At 38.1% G+C, this 20,636-nt stretch overlaps 1 protein-coding gene across 2 annotated transcripts in view; it reads left to right on the forward strand.

Annotated features, from left to right (window-relative positions):
- Window positions 1–20,636, forward strand: part of MAGI3 (membrane associated guanylate kinase, WW and PDZ domain containing 3) — a 104,661-nt gene that overhangs the window by 24,258 nt on the left and 59,767 nt on the right. For both annotated transcript variants that reach the window (XM_070745644.1, XM_070745645.1), the window contains exons 2-6: window positions 4,036–4,152; window positions 7,901–8,020; window positions 16,543–16,752; window positions 18,407–18,581; window positions 19,894–19,973. In XM_070745644.1, the coding sequence (XP_070601745.1) occupies window positions 4,036–4,152; window positions 7,901–8,020; window positions 16,543–16,752; window positions 18,407–18,581; window positions 19,894–19,973 (702 nt within the window). The remainder of the gene's footprint in view (window positions 1–4,035; window positions 4,153–7,900; window positions 8,021–16,542; window positions 16,753–18,406; window positions 18,582–19,893; window positions 19,974–20,636) is intronic.

Below are 20,636 nucleotides of genomic sequence, written 5' to 3' on the forward strand. Positions count from 1 at the left end.
TGCTAACTTGTTTAGGGAAGTCTGCTCTAATAAAATAACTAGCAGAAAATATTCATATATGCAAGCACACAAGCACAGACATACACATACTGTAAGCATATGCTTTTATTGGTATTTTGATACAATCATCACAGAAAGAGTAATATTGATAGTCCTCAATTAACAATGGTAATTAGGAACAGAATTTTCACACCAGCAGTGTGAAGTTGTAGATGTCCCAGCTCAGCATCATGCTGCAAAGTCTTAGTCATCCCAGCACTGTGGCATCAAAGTCTGTGTTATTAAATTGGTTTGGGATAAATGTATAAAATTTATGGGGAGTAATTACAAATGCTGAAATGTACAGTATAATGATTTTTAATGCAAGATGGCACATCTAAATATATAAAATTACTGTAGGGGCATGCAGCTATAAGATAAGAAACAAACATTGAGAAAAAGAAACTAAGAAAGGGAGAGAGAGCAGTAGTCCTTATAATAAAAAAGACCAAGAAACCATAAGTAATGGGAAAATAAAGAGGACAAATATTAAAGTGGGAGCTAAAAGTGGAGGTTAATTAGATAGAAAATCTGGATGACAAAATTAGGGGTTTTTTAGGGGAGGAAGAGGAAATTGGTGTTATATACTTAAAACAAAATACTGTATTTGGAGTTATAAGCAACAAATTAAAGAAATTAATGATTAGTACTGTCTTTAAAGTGGATTTTAAAACAACAATGTGCTACATATAAATAAAGGTTGGGATACCCGGGAAAGGTACTAGAGGGATGAAGAGGAAGGAGAAAGGAAGGAAGAGAAGGAGTGAGAGTGGAGAGAGAGAGAGACAAAGAAGAAAAAGGGAGAGAGAGGTTTAGGAGGAGTGAAGGGAAAGGAGGTAGGAGAAGGAAAGGAGGAAGGGTGGTGGTGCAAGAAATGGTAATTAAAGAGGCAGACTGCTGTTGTTTAACAATTTTTAAAAATTAAATAGGGGTCTATGAATAAAGAGAAAAATGTATAATTATGAACTTTGTATGATGTATGTAATACTGGAAGGTATATATACATGTTCAATCTGTATTTGTGAAGGTGGAGGGAAAACCATTTTTTTTAAAAGCCCAGCTTAGCTACCCTTGCCACCCTGAATTTTATGCCTTCTGCATCCATAGTTGACTTTCCCTGCCTTCTTGCTCCTGCTGGCCCTTCATAAGGACTGCAAATGACCTCAGGAAAAAGCTTTGCACATGACAGGAGCCAAAAGGGCAGATATGGGGAGATGGGAGGGTGAGAATTTCTGAGGCACTTGTTAACACTGTAAATGTGAGTGGGTTGTCAAGGACTGGAATTTGCCACAGAGATGTTCCATCAGTTGTAAATTTGAGGACCAACTATAAAGACCTCTGAAGTTTTATTCAGAAATGTAAACTATCACAAAAAACATATTATTTGTAAATTGTGTACAGTTATGTTGGTTCTGCTTTCCCCCATTGACCAAGCCCAATAAGATCCTTATTTTTCCTCTCTCTCTTTGCCAGGCTTTTGATAAACAAGAATTAGCCAAAATGAGGAAAGCTGTAATGAACAAGTGCTGCCAACAAACACTATGCCTCAAACTCTTCCCTCTAAGTGTCAAATATCTTATAAAATCTTCTATTATATATGTTGTTATATTAAAATTTCTTAGTTTAAAAAGTCCTATGATCTTACATTCTATTCTCCGCTATTTTCTATCTTGTTAAAATGTTGTTGTGACAATGAATTTATTACCTAGATCTCTAGTTTAAGAGTTTAGAATTCTTTTGAAATTCCAAAGCTGATTCAATGGCAGATTAAGATCTTACATGTCCACCCTGAAGGGAAGACCCAGAACAATACTTTGCTTTGTCAAATTGATAAGTGATGTACAATATCTCCATTGTGGGTTTACTGTGGAACAGCGAAGCAACAGGTTTCACTTAATATGATATATTTGCTAATAATACATGATAAGACCATTGTAATAAAATACTTATGAGAAAAAACGTGATATTGCTTTAAAAAAAAATATAAACCTAGAAATGTGGTGCCCAATAATAATGATTTTAAAACTGAAAGCATACTGTATATTAACTTTGAAACATTAAAAAAACATGGATCAATTACAGCTTACAACACTGCTTTGTATCATATACATATACAGTGATACCTTGTCTTACAAACTTAATTGGTTCCGGAACGAGGTTCTTAAGGTGAAAAGTTTGTAAGATGAAACAATGTTTCCCATAGGAATCAATGGAAAAGCAATTAATGCGTGCAAGCCCAAAATTCACCCCTTTTGCCAGCTGAAGCGCCTGTTTTTGCACTGCTGGGATTCCCCTGAGGCTCCCCTCCATGGGAAACTCCACCTCCGGACTTCTGTGTTTTTGTGATGCTGCAGGGGAATCCCAGCAGGGGAATCCCAGCAGGGCAAAAACAGGTGCTTTGCTGGCAACGGAAGTCCGGAAGTGGGGTTTCCCAGTGAGGGGAGCATCAGTGAAATCGCAGCATCGCAAAAACACTGAAGTCCTCAAAACCCCACCTCCGGACCTCTGTGATTTCACTGAGGCTCCCCTCGCTGGGAAACCCCACCTCTGGACTTCTGTTGCCAGCGAAGCGTCTGTTTTTGCGCTGCTGGGATTCCCCTGCAGCAGCACAAAAACACAGAGGTCCGGAGGTGGAGTTTCCCATGGAGGGGAGCCTCAGGGGAATCCCAGCAGTGCAAAAACGGGTGCTTCGCTGACAACGGAAGTCCGGAGGCGGGGCATCCCAGCGGCGGTGGTGGGTTTGTAAGGTCAAAATAGTTTGTAAGAAGAGGCAAAAAAATCTTAAGCCCCGGGTTTGTATCTTGAAAAGTTTGTATGACGAGGCGTTTGTAAGACGAGGTATCACTGTATACCCACAGTATGACATCAGCTTGCACGCTTACAGAGTTTTATAGATGAAAATCACAATTAAAGCATTATTTTAAACCACCCAATGCAAAAAAATCTATTAGGATTAGGACTTTTTTTTTTACATTGCTTGATATCAGAATCACATCTTACAAACAGTACCCTCAATAGATTTTTAAAAAAAATCTATTTTCAGCTGTGAGAGATAGAATATTGGATTTTTGTAAAGATTTATTTATTTGTTTGTTTGTTTATTTATTTATTTATTATAAAAATAATTCTGTAAACTATAACTGTTCTCAATAAATAATTAAAATTTTTATCAAAGCAAATTTTTCATAGACTAACATTTATTAATAGATGAATACAATGGTTAGAATATAACCTATAAAGAAAATGACACACATGATGTATTTTGAAATTCTTATTCACCATAGTCTATTGGAGAGTACCAATGTGAAAATAATAATGGATTTTTTCTATTGAAATTTTATGAATAAGAGTTTTTTAATACAGTGTTTGCCTAGAGTACCTGAAATAGTGAATTGTCCTTCATTTTCAACAAAACTTTTATACTCTGGTTTTATTAAGAGTGCTACAGCTTCACTCACTATACTGAGTGCTAACTATTTTGTCATGAGAAATGTTATGACCTTCTAGGAGTTTCTAGTCAAGAGTAAATTGAAAGTCTGAATTTTGTTTTCACAAGGTCAAATTGCAGAGTTCAGCATAGAATTTATAGGCTGAATGTATGATGTCTACTCTTTAGTGCTGTTTTATGAAGCCCAAATTGTTTAAATTATACTAAAACTGAAACTAAGTCACTCCAAATTATCTTCAAGTCCCTCCCAACCCACTGCATGAAGTGATGGTAGAAGAAAAAAAATCATAAAAGTATTGTTGGCATAGGAATATCTCAAGGTCAGAGAGAAATGAAATCCATTAAAGTGATTGGACGGATTATAAAATGCAATTTTCAAGTACAAATTATTTATAAATCTCATCTATATATTTTTGTTCACTTTTATTTTGTACTTTAAATACCTCTACATGTTGCAAAAAAAACATTTTCAAGATCTTATGGGAATATCTTATCTATCATATAGCAGATTGTAGTATTTTGTGGTAATACTTCATTTTTTATTACAGGCAAAGTCATCAACAAAGATTTACGTCACTACCTAAGCCTACAGTTTCAGAAAGGTTCAGTTGATCACAAACTGCAACAGGTTATCAGAGATAATCTTTACTTGAGAACTATTCCATGTAAGTAACACATTGACATATTCCTTTGGATAAAATAGAAGCTTTGAAAAGGATGTCTTAAGTAATACGTGTGTTAAGTGCATGATATAAACTAGCTTGCATTCTGAAATTATAAATAATGACGTTGAGAATTACATCTTCTCCAATCATTGGAGTAGTCCACAGTCAGTGGGTTGACCTCCGTCCGTCAACCAACCTGATTGGTTGATGGACGGAGATCAACCCGCTGACTGTGGACTACTCAATCGATTGAGAATAACCGTTCAGGTAAGGAAGTTCAACGGTTTATTTATTTCCATATGTTTTTTGGCAACTCACTATGTTTCTTGATGACTTTTTGACAACAGAAATATGCTTGTCCAACAGTTACTTACACTTTCTCTGATCTTTCCCAACAGTCTGACCCAAAAGGAGTTTATAGTTCTTAAAAAGAGGACTTATTCCAATAGCAGAAACAATTTAGCATTCACTTTTTTAAAATTATTTTTAGTTTGACTGTACAAAAATTATTAGGCATTTGCTATGCTAACTCTTCATGTGATCTGTACTAAATTTTGCTATTTTCTAATTCAAAGAAGTTGCTTACCCACAACTGATTCTTCAGGTAGTAAAATTGGTTCTGTAATGTATATAATTCACACATTCTGCAGTTGAGCTTTTGAGTGAGAAACACTATCACTGTACATGCCAAATGATATTTATTCCACATCCAGAGATAGAATAAAGGCGGAAAGATACCAGACTGCATGAGAATGAAGTGTTATGTTACATGAGTACATACTGTAGATGATTACTTCACTAACGAGTGAGTTGAGGGAAGAGATAAATGCATAGCAAAAACAAAAAACAACCAATAACTTAAAGATTACTTTGATTTAGAAACAGGAAAAACAAGTTTAATAAAACAGATTTTTCCTAAAAGGAAAAAAAAATATTCTCCATATTTTTTAATAGAAAAAATTATTTTATTATGTTTCTCCAATATTCTTCAGTTAGTTCATATATATAATTTCTGTTGGATTACCCTGGTATATTGAAGGAACGTCACAGCTCCTTTTTGCCTCCATTTCAAGGCAGTTAATTTATAAAATTGAGCAAAAACATGTGATACATGTGATACATATATTTTCCAGGTAACACATTTGATGCTACACATATTCATATCAAAAATTCCACTGGAAACGGAAACTTTTTGTTGGATCTCTTATGTAACTTTGTATTTTAATGGCCGTCTCTTAGCTTGACATCACCATACTCTTGTTCTTCATCTTGAGCAGTTGGATCATGCACTTCCCACAGATTACAATTTAACATAGACTTATACTAAACATTGGGGAAAGACGCTGATGAAGCTGCCCTTCATTCCATTAATGACTCAGAAGAATCTATCTGTCACTCAAAGAAGCAGATGTATGAGATGGTCGACTCTGGGCTACTTCCACTCCAAATCTGTTCAAGAGTGGAGAACTAAAAACTTACACCAAGGCATCTTCTTCCCCGTCCAGGTTCATAGTCAGCATGGATTCCCAGAATGTTCCCTGTGTTCTGCCAACTAAAAAGCAATAATGTGTGCTTCCATTTTTCAGAGGAAAAGACTATCCTGGGATTACCATTTGTCATTTTTGCCACCTCAGTCCTCTGAGGTGGAGAGGGAGATGATCTTAGGCAATTATGTTTTTCATTATGGAGTACCTAGTTCTTGCCAGAAAAGCCAAATTCCAGCTACTATATTACTGATCGTCCCACTTCTGAAACCAATACAGAATGGAATGTTTAAGGGTACATTTGAACTGTAGACCAGTACACATTATTTAAATTTGAAGCTCAAATTGGTGTACTGCCAGTTCTGGAGACAGGTATGGTAACCAAACTGATAATTAACAGAAGGTATTAAATTGGTGAATAATTTCTGTCATTTAGAATTACCATTAAAGGAATCAGCAGTGAAGAAATATGCTACAGATTGGCATATTGCCCCCAACAATCTGGGTCCTCATTTTACCCACCTTGGAAGGATGAAAGGCTGAGTCAACCTTGAGCTGGGGGTGAGATTTGAACTGCTGAACTGCACCTAACAGCTGGAGTAGTAAATAAAATTTAAAAAGTACAAAGTAGCAATGAAGGCTTTGAAAAATATAATTCAGATGCCATGATGTGTCTATATCCTCAAACATCAAAAGCCACAATTGTTCAGGCAGTTGTTTTTCCCTGTAGAAATGAAATTTAGAATTTGAAAAAGCCTATTAGAAAGAGCATAGATTATTTTGAAGTTTGGTGTTGGAAACTTCTGAGAAGTCAGACAGGCAGGAAAATGTACAACAAAACAATCCAAAATTCATACTCAGAACACAAATTGATATTATCATATTTTAAACACATTATGTGTTTAGCTGTCTAGCAAAGTCTATTAGGATGTTGAGCAAATTAGAAAAAGAAAAAAGAAAACAGATTATGACAAGCAACAAGGTGGTTAGACTACATACAGTTGTAATGGGTGCACAACCAGAAATCCTAAAGGGTAAGTTTGGAAACAAATAGACAGATTTTCTCTATATAGTCATAAACTTGATGGCATATAATTAGTCAATCAAAAAAGTATAGGTAGTCCTAAACCTAGGATTTGTTTAACAACCATTCTAAATTACAGTAGTATTGAAAAAAGTGAGTTTTAAACAGTCTTCATAATTATGAACACTAAGCATTTCCTTGATCACATGATTCACAGGCTTGGCAACATGCTTGTATTTAAGATGCTTGCAGTATCTTAGGGTCACATGATTGCTGACTTTCCCAAGGGACTTCTGACAAGCAAAGTCAATAGGGTGACTTACCGACCATGTGATTCGCTTAGCAACCATGGCAAAAATTGAGTATGATTGAATGACTGCAGTGCTTAGTGACAAATGAAGGAAGGTGCCAAATGATGTTGTAAGGACCATTTGTAGTTCTTATATTGCTTATGCAATAAAAAGAGGGCCAGCTTCTAGTTCAACTGAAGTTTATTTTATATGGATTCCTTCCAGGATAAAAAATTATTTTGCTTCTTTTACTTGTGCAACTTGCAGAAAATGTTCCTTTGAAGACGAAAAGCTTTATATTTGACAATGAGAACCTCCAAATGGACTCACACAGCATGTTGTAATAATCCAATTTTGAAGTTAGCAGTATATATATCACTGAATCAGGATACTCTTCCTCATGAAGGAAACAATTGGTCTACCACGTCATTATTGTTATTTACTTAACCATTTTACATCAAAGAGGATATTGTAAGCCTATTCATTAAGTGTTAGTGCAATCCTATTCAGAATGGATCAACTAAGAACATGTTCAAAAATTCTGTTTTATATAAATTTAGATTCAACTTCCTTTCCTATATTCAACCTTCTACCATTTTGAGGCACATGGAGAGATCCAACTCTGAGTTTGGAGGGAATATGCTATAGTCATGACTATCAAGGATTAATTATATTAATCCTTGTGAGCCATCCAGAGTCATTGACAAATGGGTAGTTCTAGAATTTTAACAAATAAATAAACTATAACCTTGATTTTAATTTGGTTTAACATTGTTCCTGTTGCATTTGTTTTGCTCTAGTTTCATATAATCAAGTACTTGTGGCTGAATCTGTTTTTATTATTACATAGCAGAGTGACAGAATCTTAGGTCAGTTTGGTGAAGCAATTTGAAAACTGATAAAGTTAGAAAATTTTACAATTTATCCACACTTCTGCCTTTTTATTCCAGGCACTACAAGAGCTCCAAGAGATGGGGAAGTTCCTGGAGTGGACTATAATTTTATACCTGTTGACCAATTCAAGGCATTGGAAGAAAGTGGAACTTTGCTAGAAAGTGGAACATACGATGGTACATTAAACATCGCTAGATCAGTTATTTCTAGATTAACATTTTTGTGAGATATAATTACAGGTTCCTCTGTTAACAACTATTTGTTTAGAGATTATTTGAACTTGCAACAGCATTGAACAAGAAGTATATATTACCAGTCCTCAAAGTTCCAGTTGTCATACCATCCTCACAGTCACATGATTGTGATTCAGTTGTGTGGCCGCCGCCACCTCATATTTACACGGTTGTACCCCAGGGTTGTGTGATTGCAGTTTCTATTGTTCCCTGCTGCTTTCCACAAGGAAAATCAATGAGGAGCTGGCAGGACATTGGAAGTTATGGTTATGTGAGTCCCTTTCTTAATGACCTGCATGGTCCTCACTTGACCTGAGTATACTGTGATCATGTATTCATATCAAAGCTGTTCTGAGAAATTGTTTAAGATAAACTTAAATCTTAATTGATATTGCACTTGGCAGAGAATTCTGTTATGTTTCTCAGCATACCGGTATTAGTAACCTGGTTTGGTAATAATACAAAACTATTACAATTAATTGAAAATAATTTTAGCACTCAGAAATGAAATTGCTACATCACTTGTTTATAGCTTGATGGTTAAAAGATATAATATCAAATAGTGAATGTGTGGGTGGGTGTGGGTATCTGTATGCATAGTTTTAAAGATGATCATTGTTATTGCATAGAAAGTTGTTTTTATGCAAAGGTGGCAATGATTATTCAGAAAGTGTTATGCCGGGCTTCATGTTACGAGCCCCAATTAAGTCAGAAATGTAAATTCAAACACACACTCTGTTGTAAAGTAAACAGAAAAGCCGTTTATCCAAAATAAAACTGTACACGCACTTTAAACTGAGCAAATTAGCTCACACACAGATAACCGTCCTTGAAAGCTGTGAGAGACAAAAACAAACACAGCAGATAAGAGCAGCTGTGAGAGTGTGAGCTCTTCGATTGAATCCACAAGATTTACTTAGCTGTGAAATATCCCAAAAAAGTCTGTGAAAGTCCAGGAACAAAGCAAGCACGAGGTATCCTTCTCCAAACGGATAAACTCCCACATGCGCTCTCTGCAACGCTGGTAATTTATCAGCCTAATTGCCTCAGCCCTTATCTCCGACGATACCTGCGCAGTTGGTCCCTTCTAGCCATGAGCCTGCGCATTCTGGCATACATCCACCGATCCTCTGAGTCCGGTGACCCACTAATCGGGTCATTAACTAATGGGCTGGCTGCATCCATCTTTCTATCTGATTCTTCTTCTCCCCCAGCATCTGACATTGCCAATGAATCCTCATTGTCAGAAACTGATGGCAGTAAGACAAGTCTCTGAGAACATGAGGACTCTCCTAAGCCAACATCCAAATTCCCCATTGCAGGAGCTGGCCCAAAGCCAACCACAACAGAAAGAGACTATTTAAAATGTTTTGTCAGAAATTGTGATAGCTGTTAAAGATGCTGAGCTTGTCAGCTGGGGAGCTGGCAGCCTGGGTTTGAGACTTGAGTTCTGTGTAAGGGGGTTAGCTCCCATTACTTGTCACAGCTCTTGTCCACTTAGACGTTTGAAACCATGTAAATGCAGGTAGATTAATAGGTACCACTTCAGTGGGAAGGTAACTGCAATCCATGCCCCTTTGGTGTATAGCCATGGTCGCCATGGAGATAGTCTTTGAACAATGCTGGCCAAGAAATGGAGATGAGCACATCAGATTCAACTCACAGAGAAATATTTCCCTTTAATAATGTTACCAGAGAGATGATTCCTGCTTATGACCTGATTTTTGTATAGTTCTGAACTTTGCTTTAAAATTTGTATAGGACTTTCTTTGCATACACATCCAAACATTGGGTAATCACTTTTATTACTATATCTGGATACCATATTAACATTTTATAAAGGCATTTAATATGGAGTTATTTTACAAGGGAAAATAGAGTTATAGTTTCAAAATATTAAAATAGCTGAAGCCCTGGCAGTTTCTTTTCTGCTGTATGGAATGTCATGATTAAAATTGCAATGATTAATTTAAGGAGTAAAAAGCCAATTGTTTAATTTTTCAAAGGCACTTTTTTATTTAAAATATTGTTGAGATCCCTCAAGTGCAGCAACATAATATTTTTAGCTTTCTGAGGTGTAATTTGGTTTTGAACTGATAATGTTTATTTGAACAAGACTTCATGCAAAAGAATAGAAATAATGCTCTAATCACAAGTTTTAAAATTGCCTTTGTGTGAATTGCTGTTTTATGTTTCTGCATAAAAATGAGTTTGTTCTTGCCTGCAGCTGCCAAAAAATCTACAGGTTATTCTGATTAATTATGATATAATATAGAGATTGAAATAAAATTGGTTTCCATTAGTTTTTGTAATTTTGATTCAGAACTAGTGAATATAAAATAAAATAACATTCCCTTTTTTAAATGGAAAGTTCATATAGAACAACTGTTTGCAGGTTAAATGTTTTATATTGTTCAACAACTGTATCAGAGATTTAGAGTTAAATTTGAAAATTACAGTATTTCAGCTATATTTCTGAAAAGGAGGTAGATGAATTAATGACACATGTTTCATAGAAAAATTATTGCATTTGTTAGCCAAATATATAGAAATGGATGGTTATATTATTTGGTTCTTAAAGGGACATTTGCATTACACGCTTACCTAGGAGTGAGAAGTCAACATGAGTTTGTCAAAGCTAGATCATGCCAAAAATAAAATTTAATTCCTTATTTTAAAGAATGACTAAATTAGTGGACCAGCAAAATGCTTTGGACATAGTATACTTGGATTTCAGTAAGGCATTGACAAAGTAGGCTGCAACTTATTTCTTCATAAACCAGAGAAATGAGGAATAGACAGCATCAGCACCAGATGGGTTTGTAACTGGCTGACAAACTGAACTCAGTGTGTAGACCTTAAGAGAACTACAGTACATCTACATGGAGGGAACTAAGTTATAGGGTACCCCAAGGTTCTTTTTTAGGCCCAGTACTCTTCAGTATCTTTATAAATGATTTAGATAAGAAAATAGAAAGGGAACTCATCAGATTTGCAGATGACATTAAACTGGCAGAAATAGACAACACCCCAGAAGGTGTTGGACCTTGATGGACTCCAGGTGGACCTTGACAGACTTGAATACTGGGTCCTAAATAATATAATGAAATTCAGTGTAGAGAAAAGTAAGGTTTTACACTTAGGCAAGAAAAACCAAATGTACAGGAACAAATTAAGTAAAACTTAGTTCAATAACAGTAACTGTCCACAGTTCGGCAGAGTCTCTCGCGGAGGCCTGGAATACGGCTGCTGCGGAGGCTCTAGACCAGATTGCGCCTTTGCGACCTCTCCGAGGCGTTAGACCCCGTAGAGCCCCATGGTTCAACGAGGAGCTCCGGGAGTTGAAGCGCCAAAAGAGACGTCTAGAGAAGCGATGGAGGAAGAGTAGGTCTGAATCCGACCGAACACTTGTAAGAGCTTTTATTAAGACTTACAAAGTGGCGCTCAAGGCGGCAAGATGCGCGTACCATGCCGCCTTGATTGCATCAGCGGAATCCCGCCCGGCCGCTCTGTTTAGGGTGACCCGCTCCCTTCTTAATCAGGGGGGAGTTGGGGAGCCCTTGCAGAGTAGTGCCGAGGACTTTAACACGTTTTTCGCTGATAAAGTCGCTCGGATTCGAGCCGACCTCGACTCCAATTGTAAAACAGAGTCGACTGACAACGAGTCAGTCGAGGTGACTGGGGCACGTACTTGTCCACCTGTCTGGGGAGAGTTTGATCTGGTGACACCTGATGAAGTGGACAAGGCCATTGGAGCTGTGAGTTCCGCCACCTGTTTACTGGATCCGTGTCCCTCCTGGTTGGTTTCGGCCAGCAGGGAGGTGACACGGAGCTGGGCCCAGGAGATTACCAACGCTTCCTTGGGGAGGGGAGTTTTTCCATCACTCTATAAAGAAGCGCTTGTGCGCCCCCTCCTCAAGAAGCCCTCCCTGGACCCAGCTGTGCTTAACAACTATCGTCCAGTCTCCAACCTTTCCTTTATGGGGAAGGTTGTTGAGAAGGTGGTGGCACTCCAGCTCCAGCGGTCCTTGGAAGAAGCCGATTATCTAGGTCCCCAGCAGTCGGGTTTCAGGCCCGGTTACAGCACGGAAACCGCTTTGGTCGCGTTGATGGATGATCTCTGGCGGGCCCGGGAGAGGGGTTTATCCTCTGTCCTGGTGCTCCTTGACCTCTCAGCGGCTTTCGATACCATCGACCATGGTATCCTTCTGCGCCGGCTGGAGGGGTTGGGGGTGGGAGGCACTGTCCTTCAGTGGTTCTCCTCCTACCTCTCTGGCCGGTCGCAGTCGGTGTTGGTGGGGGGTCAGAGGTCGACTCCTAGGTTTCTCCCTTGTGGGGTGCCTCAGGGGTCGGTCCTCTCCCCCCTGCTATTTAATATCTACATGAAACCGCTGGGCGAGATCATCCAAGGACATGGGGTGAGGTATCATCAATATGCGGATGATACCCAGCTTTACATCTCCACCCCATGCCCAGTCAACGAAGCGGTGGAAGTGATGTGCCGGTGCCTGGACGCTGTTGGGGCCTGGATGGGTGTCAACAGACTCAAGCTCAACCCGGATAAGACGGAGTGGCTGTGGGTTTTGCCTCCCAAGGACAATCCCATCTGTCCGTCCATTACCCTGGGGGGGGAGTTATTGACCCCCTCAGAGAGGGTCCGCAACTTGGGCGTCCTCCTCGATCCACAGCTCACATTAGAACAACATCTCTCAGCTGTGGCGAGGGGGGCGTTTGCCCAGGTTCGCCTGGTGCACCAGTTGCGGCCCTATTTGGACCGGGACTCACTACTCACAGTCACTCATGCCCTCATCACCTCGAGGTTCGACTACTGTAATGCTCTCTACATGGGGCTACCTTTGAAAAGTGTTCGGAAACTTCAGATCGTGCAAAATGCAGCTGCGAGAGCAGTCATGGGCTTACCTAGGTATGCCCATGTTTCACCATCACTCCGCAGTCTGCATTGGCTGCCGATCAGTTTCCGGTCACAATTCAAAGTGTTGGTTATGACCTTTAAAGCCCTTCATGGCATTGGACCAGAATATCTCCGAGACCGCCTCCTGCCGCACGAATCCCAGCGACCGATTAGGTCCCACAGAGTGGGCCTACTCCGGGTCCCGTCAACTAAACAATGTCGGTTGGCGGGCCCCAGGGGAAGAGCCTTCTCTGTGGCGGCACCGGCCCTCTGGAACCAACTCCCCCCGGAGATTAGAACTGCCCCTACTCTTCCTGCCTTCCGTAAACTCCTTAAAACCCACCTCTGCCGTCAGGCATGGGGGAACTGAAACATCTCCCCCGGGCACGTTTAACTTATGCATGGTGTGTCTGTGTGTGTGTGTGTCTGTTAGTATCTGGGTTTTTTTAAATATTTAAATATCTTAAATCTGTCTGATTACTATGATTTGTTTTACATGCTGTGAGCCGCCCCGAGTCTTCGGAGAGGGGCGGCATACAAATCCAAGTAATAAATAAATAAATAAATAAATAAATAAATAAACTGAGAAAAGGATCTTGGAGTCCTAATAGACAGTCACTTAAATTTGAACCAGCAGCGTGCTGCAGCTGCTAAAAAAAACCCAATGCAGCCCTAAGGTACATTAATAATGGGATAGAATTGGGTATGTCTAGTCTAGTGAAAAGAAGGGCTAGAGGCAACATGATAGTAGTGTTCCAATATTTGAGGGGGTCAACGTATTTTCCAAAGCACCAGAAGGCAAGACAAAAAGCAATGGAGAGAAACTAATTAAGCAGAGAAACAATCTAGAACTAAGGAGAAATTTCCTGACAGTGAGAACAATAAGCCAGTGGAATTGCTTGCCTTCAGACGTTTTGGGTACTTTATCATTGGAGGCTTTTAAAAAGAGACTGGACAGCCATTTGTCTAAACAAGGGGTTGGAATAGAAGACCTCTGAGGTGCCTTGCATCTTTGTTATTCTGCTATTTTTAGCCCTATTAAAATTATGAGTTTGAGTAAGGGTAGAGGGTATTTTGAATGTTTGGCCTTTAAATTGTAACAACCTTGCTTGTTTATAACAAATATTGCTGCAGTAGGATGCCAAAACCTCAGATTTTTTTCAGCTGAATATGTAACATATATAACTTGTATGTAATTAGTTCATCTTCTGTAAGAACACATTAGGATGTGCTGAACAAATAAATGATTCCAGACATACATAGACAGATTTTAAAAAATACTAAGCATAGTATACATAGTCAAAATTGTTATTTATGAACAGTTTAATTATATAAATATAACTGCTTGGAATCATGCATTTCTTCTTGCCTTCTCGGTTTTTGCTTCAAATTAATGCGGTAAAAGCAGATGCTGGAAGTTGGATAAACTAGAAATGTATCTAGCTATTCTCACTGTCAAGAAAAATAAAAAAAGGCATGATCCAGGATTTTCTACTATGATGATTGTAAATAATAATCCAGAATGCTGTCATATAAATTGTGTCACTTTGTGTTTCCTATAGAGAAAAATAGTGTAGGAGCAGCTGTCTCATGCAAGGAATCATTGGATAAGTGACTTTGAACAGTCAAAGCTAACCCTTAAAAATATAAAATACCAGAATACTTGACATCCAGATAAAATAATTTAAAATCTGCCGACTATTTTTTTGTTTTTAAATTATTGAATGTAAGTAGTGATATCAATGCTGTAGAACCAGAGAGACAACCTTGAAACAAATATTCCGAAACTATTATTTAAGCAAAGAAAACAGAAATATTTCTTAAGCCCTTGGAAGGGAGATATCACTAGATTTAAATCATAATTGAGCCTTCCTATTGCAATCACATGTCATGGCAGTTATTAAGCAAAGCACCCATTTTAACACTTTGTTTAATGACTACAGTCTCTGCTATTCCTGTTGCAGTCGTTAAGATGCCTCAGGAGAGGCCTTGGGAAGCTTGCTCAGGTCCAATCTTCATTACAGCACCTACCCAGCTCACATATGGCTTGTCCAGGTTCCCCCCATCCTTTGTGGCACCTTGTGCTGCACTTGATGACTCAAGGGAGATCTTGGATATCACCTTTGATTAGGCGAGACTGCTGATCCATCCTTCCTTATACAATACAGAGGCCACATGCTGCCATCCCAGAAGCAGGCACCAGTCTGGACTGGCTACAATTCTTTGCATCCACTCCCAAAATGGTGCCCTTTTTCGAATTACTCCACGTAGCCCCTGTGTAGGAAGATTGCACAGTAGATTGGCTGCTTTCTTGAATGAGTTCTATGGAAAAGATAAGTGAACTGAGTTATGAGTGAGAGTTAATGGGGAGAAGGTGCGACCCAGCATAATGGGATGCAGGTCCAAGACTTGCAGTAACCCAGTGGGGCAGGAGGGGGCGGGGGGTGGGGGACTGGGACATGAAGAAACATTTTCCTGACTCACTGGAAAGTGGAAAGTGAGGAAAAGTTATCATCTGTTACTATATCATCTGATATCAATAAATATAATTCTAGTCTTATTGTAGAATCTGTTTCATGATCTAGGCTACCTTGAACTGACAAAAAGAAACTTCAACTGTGGTCAGTGTTCTCTCTAATTTTTTTTTGGGGTGGGCGGAAAAGTATAGTGTCTGAGCGGCAGTCCCTTCGGGACTGGGCGGCATAGAAATAATAATAAAATTTCCCTCTCGGCTTCTGGGCAGGTTTGGAAAACTCTGAGTTGATGATGATTTTTAAGTGAGCGATTGCTTACTGCTCAGCTTAGAGGGAACTATGACTGCGGTGTCAAAGTAATGGGACTTGCATTACCCTGTTACCATGCATTCTCCACAAATATGTATTTATGATATTATCTATCATTGTTTGTCTCTTCTTGCCTTCGCGCAGATGACCATTAGCCTAAATTCTTCATTAGAAAGACTTTATTCACTTATTCTATTTCATTACATATGTAAGATGGGTGGCTATATAAACAAAAGAAAGAAAAAAGCAATGTTTTATAAATTTATATGGCTGCTTATCTTAAATGCATAACTCTGGGATATTAATAATTAAAAACAAAATATTTTTTTCAAGCTGTTAATATCTACCTTCACTCAGACACATGACTCAATTTTAATAGGGCTAAAAACAGCAGAATAACAGAGTTGCAAAGCACCTTGGAAGTCTTCTGTTCCAACTCCTTGTTCAAGTAGGACTCTATACCATTTTAGACAAATGCAGTCTTTTTAAAAGTGTACAATGATGAAGTACCCACAACTTCTGAAGTCAAGTAGTTCCGCTGGTTTATTGTTCTCACTGTCAGGAAATTTCTCCTTAGTTCTAGATTATTTCTCTGCTTAATTAGTTTCTATCCATTGCTTCTTGTCTTGCCTTCTGGTGCTTTGAAAATAAGATGACCCCGTCTTCTTTGGGGTAGCCCCTAAACAACAACAACCACAACAACCTGGCCTAAGCATTAATATATATTGTTTGTTTTCTTTTTCTTTCTTTCACATAAATGTATATTTAAGGTAATTTCTATGGGACTCCTAAACCTCCAGCTGAGCCTAGTCCATTCCAACCTGATCCAGTGGACCAGGTGCTTTTTGATAACGATTTTGACCTGGAATCTCAAAGAAAAAGAACAACATCTGTCAGCAAAATGCAGAAAATGGACACTTCCCTTCCTGAAGAAGAAGAGGAAGAAGAAAAAGTAACAATTAATGGTAATGGGGGAACAGGTCAGTGTACATTTTTACTTATTTTATAAATAAATATTACATTAAAGCTTGTGAAAATAATTTAGAAATGTAATAAGTGACTTGTAACACAATTCTTACTTCATTTATAAGAGATTTTCTCTTCTAAATATTTTGAGATTTAATATATTGACTTTATTGTTATATATATAATAAATATACGTGTGAAAGGTGCAGGTATGCACTACAAATTCAGATATCTTAATATTGTTTTCAGTTTTCTTAGATTAATGTACTTGAAATTTGTTCTAGAATGAGTATTCCTTCAGGGCCAAAGGCCAAAAAAAAAAAAAAAGCAATTTTGTGAGGACACTCTTATGAAATGGCTACCACAGATAGTCCTCAGCTTATGACTAGTCACTTATCATCTGTTCAAAGTTATTACACGACTGCCCTCCCTACTTATGATCAATTTCAAAATTACAGTCACTGCTCCAGCAATTATATGCTTTTACAACCGAGCACAGGGAGTTTGCTTTGCCCACTCATTCCACCCTACCCTGCCAGATCCCTGCAGCTTTGGCTTGCTCTCAACCCAGCCACTCAGCCAGACAGGAAAAACTAAAAGCTCTTTGTGGAGTTTGTGGAACCTTCTTAATCAACAGAACTCCTACAGGATTGTGATAATAGCACCTGAGTGCAGTATAGCATGTGATTGCCATGTGAAGCTGCGTGTGTAGGAAAGCTGAACTTTGCATCACACCGGCTCTGTCTGCAAAAACAGAAAGGTACGTTAGTGCTGCTGGGTCCTGGAGCTAGCTGACAAGGTGAAGGGGACTGAGTGGCTGGGTGAGAAGCAGTTTGAAGCTTGTAAGTTGCAACAGTCCTGTGCTCACTGGTAGCTTCTTTGAATGGCTTTCAGTTCTCCTAATTGGCTGAGTTGGGAGCAGGTAGAGGCCAACAAGTTGCAAAAGCTCTGAGCATGACCCTAGACTGCCCTTGGTGGCTAAATAGCTGGGTGGGAAGCAAGCCAAGGACCGTGAAGACCCAGTTAGTGGTGGTGGTGGGGATAGCAAGGTCTGCAGAGACCCCGAGGGACACCTTGGTGCGGCAGGCCTTAGGAGGCCCAGGGTAGTTGAGTCTGGGTCTCTGTTAGGCCTCCCAGGGTCTCCCTACCCCGCACAAAGTTGTTGCAACCTGCAAAGTTGTTAGACAAATTCAATTATGGTTACAACTCAAAGACTGTATACAGTATTTGCTTATGGTTGCTATAATGGGTATCTGCTTTCAAAGTTCTCTCTAACTTTTCATGGAATCTTTATAGGAACCAAAGATGTTTTTATAAATAAATTGGATGGTAGAAACTGAAAAATTGCTTTGCAATTTCCTTCTTGGTTTGTTTTTTAATTAAAAAGAAAAGGTAGAACAGGGGACCTGGTTGGTACATAGAAAATGTCTAGATGCAAATTATACTGCTTAACTCTGATCTTTGGGAATTTGTGAGAAATTCTGTTTATTTGTGACATATTCAGTTTATCTTTATGTAAAGCAGAATAAAGATAAAGTAGATATCATATACATGTTTTATACACTTCTATTCTTTTTTAAAATTGAAAGCTGCTTAAACATTTAGAGATGATCAGTAAACTAACTAACTAAATAAAACAAATGAATTGTTTTCCTTAAACAATTGCAGAATTCAAAGAGCGACATTTGGATTCTTCTGATTGGATGAAAACTGTTCCTAGTTATAGTCAGACAAATAGTTCTGTGGATTTCAAAAATTATTTATCAAGGGAAGAAAGCTTAGAGCCTCTGCCCAAGAACTGGGAGATGGCCTACACAGATACTGGAATGATCTATTTCATTGAGTGAGTAGAATCTGATATTCTATGCATTTAGAATTATCAAACCAAGGTGATTGTTAGCACACTTAAAGATGTTTCAACTGATTTTTTTTTGCTAATATGTTATTGATATAATAAATATCCATATTCCAATGAAAATATTTATTTTGGGGGGAAATTCTCTATCAATAAAAATAATTTCTCCCAAAGAGGCTGTATTTCCCAGAATCAAACACCTCTGCAGACTGCTCAGATCAGTGCAGTGCAATTGTATAGAATAATTTTTTTTGTAAAAGGCAAATCTGTAGAATTCTCTCTGTAAACATATTTCAAGTAAATCATTGTAAAAATGTTCATATGATTGTTTATATTTCTAAATACTGGTACATAGTTTTAACACAGGACAACTAATGTGACAATTCTAAGAACTAAATGTCTCATTTAAATAATGAATCTACTATTTATTTTATAATTATGCTATGAACTGGATAATCTAAAAAAAGAAATATTTTTTATCTTTAGTTTGGGTACTTTCTAATTTTATGTATATCTTTAAAAGCAAGATGAATAGTATATGATTTTAAGATTATTATAAATAGTTAGCAGGGACATTTGTGTTTTCGTTTCATTACTCTGTTTCTTCTCTGGTAAAATACATAGACACCTACACAAATCATGAATGTATCATTCATTTAAAGATAAACCATTAGTTATCTGTATTTTCTGACAACTTTAACCTAAGTTAACCCCATTCAAAACAAATCTGTTGTTTTGTGGAAAACTAAGTCAACTGTGACTATGAATACACACCTCTCAAACAGATTTTTGGCTGTTTAACAAGTTTTTTCTCTCATATAAATCTGTCATTTTAAAAACAGAACATGAGTCAAGCATCTTTCAAAATTTTAAAGCACAGTTCATGTCTTTTGTTATTTTTGTCAGAAATCAGAAGTTATTTTTCAAATAATTATGAAAAAATATGTTTATTATTTACAAATTACAAATAATTAAATATAGTCATGTTTCTATTTTGAAATATCTAATAAAGGTGAAATTACATGCTTAGAAGTTTTTCTTTGTTTATGCCAATCATCACATGTAGCTATGCTTTGCAAAGAAAAAAGGTCATTTATGCAAGACTGTCTCTGTCTCTGTTTGACTGTCTGTCTGTCTCTCTCTCTCTTTCACTCACTCTCTCTCTCTCTCACACACACACACACACACACACACACACACAGAAAGAGAGCGCTAGTGTCTGAAGATAAGCTGCAACATGTTTCTGTAATGAAGGGAACTTTTTATTAGTATTTTCTAATTAATTTCTCTGACTCCACAGCCACAATACTAAAACTACCACCTGGCTGGATCCTCGTCTGTGTAAAAAGGCCAAAGCCCCTGAAGACTGTGAAGATGGAGGTAAGAAGCTGGTACCCTTAACCCTAAACCCTTCATGGCACCGGACCAGAATATCTACGAGACCACGAATCCCAGCGGCCGGTTAGGTCCCACAGAGTTGGCCTTCTCCGGGTCCTGTCAACTAAACAATGTTGGTTGGCGGGACCCAGGAGAAGGACCTTCTCTGTGGCGGCCCCAGCCCTCTGGAACCAGCTCCCCCCAGAGATTAGGACTGCCTCCACCCTCCTTGCCTTTCGTAAACTTCTTAAAACCCACCTCTGCCATCAGGCATGGGGGAACTGAGACATCTCCCCTTGCCTATGTAGTTTTATGTATGGTATGTTTGTATGTATGCTTTTTATATAATGGGATTTTTAGGTTTTTTTAATGTAAAATTGTTATTTTAGACTTTGATATTAGATTTGTCATTCTATATTGTTTTTTATCACTGTTGTGAGCCGTCCCGAGTCTGCGGAGAGGGGCGGCATACAAATCTAATAAATAATAATAATAATAATAAAATAATAAACCCTGTTATGTAGGGTTACCATGTTTATTGAATTATTGGGGAAAAGCTTTCCTGGTGTAATAAATTACTAACTCTACTAATCAGTTGCATATTGCTTTTGCCAAAAGATGGCTTTCATTTACCTTCCCTACCAGTTTGCAAATGTGAGTGCATGC

The sequence above is a fragment of the Erythrolamprus reginae genome, chromosome 3 (genome assembly GCF_031021105.1).
Source record: "Erythrolamprus reginae isolate rEryReg1 chromosome 3, rEryReg1.hap1, whole genome shotgun sequence".
In the NCBI taxonomy this organism is placed as follows: Eukaryota; Metazoa; Chordata; class Lepidosauria; order Squamata; family Dipsadidae; genus Erythrolamprus; species Erythrolamprus reginae.